Source organism: Geospiza fortis, unplaced genomic scaffold (assembly GCF_000277835.1).
Source record: "Geospiza fortis unplaced genomic scaffold, GeoFor_1.0 scaffold167, whole genome shotgun sequence".
Lineage (NCBI taxonomy): Eukaryota > Metazoa > Chordata > Aves > Passeriformes > Thraupidae > Geospiza > Geospiza fortis.
Window position 1 is genome coordinate 3328708 of NW_005054355.1, and position 4444 is coordinate 3333151.

Sequence of the window (4444 nt, forward strand, 5' to 3'; positions counted from 1 at the left end):
CAGCAGGAGACTTCCACTCTGAGCTTCAAGTGCTCAGCATCTTCTCCAGTGATCCTAAGAGGACTTTCAGCCAGTCCAAGAGTCCATAAAAAATCTCAAAGAATAAAACCACCCTTGGTTTGCAAGTACTTGGTTTGCAATTCTACAAGGGGCAGGACTGAATAAAGTTTCTTAACATCCAAGCTTCAGGCAGTCAAGTACAAAAGCGTAAGTAGCAGTCGGTGCCAGCTCTGACAACAGTGTAAGTGGAAAACCACTTAAGGTTAATCAATTATTTGAAACAGAGTTTCACATAAAACTTTGAACTGAATTTTTGTGCATATTACTAGAGAGCTTGCACACCCAATTCTCAATCATTTTCATGGCACATTTGCATTTACAGCAATTAGATTGCTCTGAAAATCCCAACGTTAGTGTCTGCTTGACCAGCTAGAATTACTCCCAGAAGAAAACGGTAAATGAGCATAGAATTAGTTTTTATATGTATAAACACAGCAGCATTTAGGCATAAGCAAATCTAGAAACTGGTATGCCATAATGAAATAGCAAAACACGCAAAGCTACACATCTATCCAGTCTATAGCAGGAACCCATTCCAGCTTAGTCAAAAAATGCTCATGCAACATGGCTTCACATACATTGTTGGAAAAAGAAATTCTTCTGTTAGCATACACTTATTTAGATTCCATTTGGTTAAAAAATGATCCCCATGGTACGGAAATGAATAAGACCCCAAACACTCTGAGAAAGTGATAATGGAAAAATATTTTGTTTCACAAAGTCATAATGTACGATGAGAAATCATACCTTGCCCAGCCTGGCTCTCTGTTATACACCCTCTGTCCTCCACCTTCCAAACTTATCCTCCTATCTGTTATCTGTACCATGTATAGTGTTCTTATTCCAGGCTACTCAGACATGCAATGCCTTCCTACCAGGCACACCATAACTAAAACAGGCTGCAGAAGCATAAATGATGCATTGTTCACTGTCTGTGCATCTGACAGTGTGAAATGGAAAGAGCACACAAGAGACAAGCAACATAAGTAGTTGGCAATAAAACAAACAACTGGGAGAAATGTCATTTGAGCAGGTTGAAAGGAATCACTGTACCCAATTCCTTGGCACTGTGTAACATAATTTGGTGAGGGCTTTGAATACCTGGTCTTACTTTGCAACAATGGATGCACGCAGTAAGTGTTCTTCATTTCAGACTTTTGCAGTGAATGTAAGATGAGCAAAAATTGTTCATCTCAGGGCTGAGAAGCGCCCATTGAATCTCAGACCCAGCTTATTTTTAGACTGTTCAGCATCTGGGGCTGTCTGCATATACCACATGGCATGCACCACTAATCCTAATGAAATGATACTGCATTTGTTTCATATGAGACAGTTCCTTTCATCTTACTTTTACAGGAGATGGTCTCAGCTGTGACAAAAACTCTGCCATCCAGGTGATAGGCAAGCTCACAAACAGAAAAAGCAGAACATCTTGAGTGATACAGAGAACAAAAACTTCTCCTGAAGAAGTGCAGTCAGTAAAGACAAAGAGGGAGAAGAAGTAAAAGTGAAACTCTTGGAGGATCGCCACCTCCTCATCTGCACCTACCATTGGTTTTAGCTCTCTGCCTTCAGCTCCACCTCCCCGGCCAGCTTCTTTCATAGATTTCTTACTATTCTCCACAAACTCCTGAAAAACAGTAATGAAATGACAAGCGCTTTCATAGAGCAGACTCCAAACATTAAATCTCAAGACAGAAACTTCAAGATGTAACTACTCAAAATATCTAGCTAATTTGCATCTCCCACTTCTGTTGCTTAGACTGGACCACAAGGTATCAAAAAAGCCTTCCAAATAACCAGAAAGGTCTCCCTTACTTAATTCTGGAAGTCAGACAGATGTTTGCCTTGTGTACTCTTACAGCTTTCATATTTACCATGCAGTGCTCTCCTTTATGGGGAAAGAAGGTAAAAGACTGATTTTCAAAAAACAAAATAAAGTCAAAACCAAACAAAAAAAATTCACAACAAATACCCCAAACAAACCAGAATCTCATTATTGCCTTGTATCCTGTGCCTAAAGTTAGAACTACATTAAACAACAAAAGGACTTAGAGATAATTACTTGCAAGATTTGGCTGATTTCCCTAACTGTCCTCAATTCAACCTCTTACATTTTTCACAAAATCACAATCTCCTTTTCATGTAGATTAGAAAATGTGCTATAAAATGTTAAGCAATATTTTTTCTCTTAAAGGCAAGAATTCTGCAGAAAATGTCAGTAAACTTTAGCTGCTGGGGTTTTGTGATATTGACTGTTGACTAAAGAAACCTGCAATGCTTTTGCAATATATCAATGCTTTCTTCTGAGAGAACTTGCTGCATTTTACTCTTACTCTGTTAAAAAGCAACTAATCAGCAGCTGATTTATTTATTATATACTCTAGATTCCATAGGGCTTTACAGAAGCCCTAAATTCTTGGCAGAAGCACTAAATTTTTGGCATGATTTTCCCACAAAAAAAATTGCTAAGAAGTCATGAAAATCTTCCTCTAGCCTACACAAGGGTACATTTTACAGAGACATATTCTACACCTGCCACTTAAAAACACTGACAAGAAATTTCCTATGCAACAAAAAAGTGAGAGGCTTGACAAGCCGATTTTTTTGTATCTTGGTTTCTAGTTATAGTGAAGGGAGAATAACATGGAATAAAAATGGACAAAATGAATCGTCCTTGCAAAAGGCCTTGCACATAGGCTCCAGGATAGGACATAAAGCCTGGTATTTCTAGGTGTGACAGAGCCAATTCTGGTCGATGCCTATATCAAAACTCCACTGTGATCACTATCTATGCATGAGGTAGAATACTCTGATATTTTTCCTCTCTCATATCCAAAGAGAAGTCCTTCTTGGGAAAGTAAAAAAACCTCAAGTTTTCCTCCCTTGATTTGTTTCTTTCTATTCTGCACTGCGTAATTTACAAGACATGATATCCAAGAGTATGAATCTGTAAGATCACTGCTCATCCAATAGCTAGCAAATAGAAGCCAATACCATGGGAAGGAAGCATCATTACTCACTTGATGCTTATCAGATGCCACGGTCTCTTGATCAAGCCATGAACAAGATGGCAAGGTAAAAAAAACAACCAAAAAACCCCCATATTGAACTCAGCTAGTGCATTCATTCCATTGTCAAAATACCTATTTTATGGAACCAGATCCTTAAACTTTGAGAGTAAGGGAAAACTTACCATGAGAACTTTATCCATGTAGAATTCCCTGCCAGGGCTCCCATCATTGTATTTTGTATCGATGGCAAAACATAAGAAAAGGACATCAACAACCATTTCATAAATGGAAAGGAAGCAGTGAGCAACCAGGAATGCAAAGAGGCAGACAATGATGAGTGGCAGCACCCAGATGGTGTAATCTCGTTGGTAATTCAGCAACATAATGCCAGCCAAACCTGTGCTGCAGACAATCAGGACCTGAGGAAGAAAATGGTAGACAACTCTAATGGTAGAAGCCTTTTGAAATTTTTTGTTTGGTTTGTTTGTGTTAAGGCAGTATGCTTCTTGGTCTGCCAGGGTTAGAACTAGAGGTAACAGACAGTAGGTAACAAGAGCTTTACCTCCTGGATTCCCCATGTCCCTGAGGATAAAAGACATTTAACTTATTTTTCAGCAGGTTCAAGTCAATTGTTACACATTCTTCGTTACAAAGAGTATTTTTCAGAGAAAATTACATTTATATTCTGCCGTCATCATTCTAGTGTTATACAATATTCCTGTGAAAAAGAACTTTATCCTGTCAATTATATAAACCCCACAACCAGATGCCACGCATCAACTAACATGCAGTTGGTTTTTTATTTGGGATGGAGGCAGAAGTTAGGTATTAGGAGAATGGTATGTTTTTCATTTTGCTAGTGGAAACAATTTCCAAGCTTCTTTAATATCTATTTCTTCTCCATACAGGAGAAAGTAGATCAGAGTTCACATGAGGTACTTCATGTAACAGTCTCTACAGAACTACACTATGTGTGAGCCCATAACAGATATTCCACTGGATATCAGTCTGGTTTTGACAAAACCAAAAAGACTAAATTGGTGGTGCCAATTAATTTTTTGAATATTTATGAGTGTATTATTATGAATAGCAACTAAACACAACCATAAAATAGGTCAGCTTTTACAAAAATATCACATTGAACTGCTAGAGGAGATGCTGATAGTGTAGCATTATTTAAGCTGATACTGATTTTTATGTGCACTGTTCATTTGAACATGTCTGTCACATGAACATTTTTCTAATAATCTGAGATGTCTTTTCAGGGGGTGTTTCTTAACACTTTTCAGATTCCTCAGTAAAACTTTGTGATGTAATTTCAGGTTCTCCAAAGCACCTATATCTCCCCTATGGATTTATTCCTTCTCACA

At 38.0% G+C, this 4444-nt stretch overlaps 1 protein-coding gene across 1 annotated transcript in view; it reads right to left on the minus strand.

Moving 5' to 3' along the window:
* SLC44A1 (solute carrier family 44 member 1) overlaps positions 1 to 4444 on the minus strand; it is a 51779-nt gene that overhangs the window by 3712 nt on the left and 43623 nt on the right. The window contains exons 13-14 of the mRNA XM_005423606.2: positions 3257 to 3493; positions 1610 to 1690 (exon numbers count right to left, since the gene is read on the minus strand). Of these exons, the coding sequence (XP_005423663.1) occupies positions 1610 to 1690; positions 3257 to 3493 (318 nt within the window). The remainder of the gene's footprint in view (positions 1 to 1609; positions 1691 to 3256; positions 3494 to 4444) is intronic.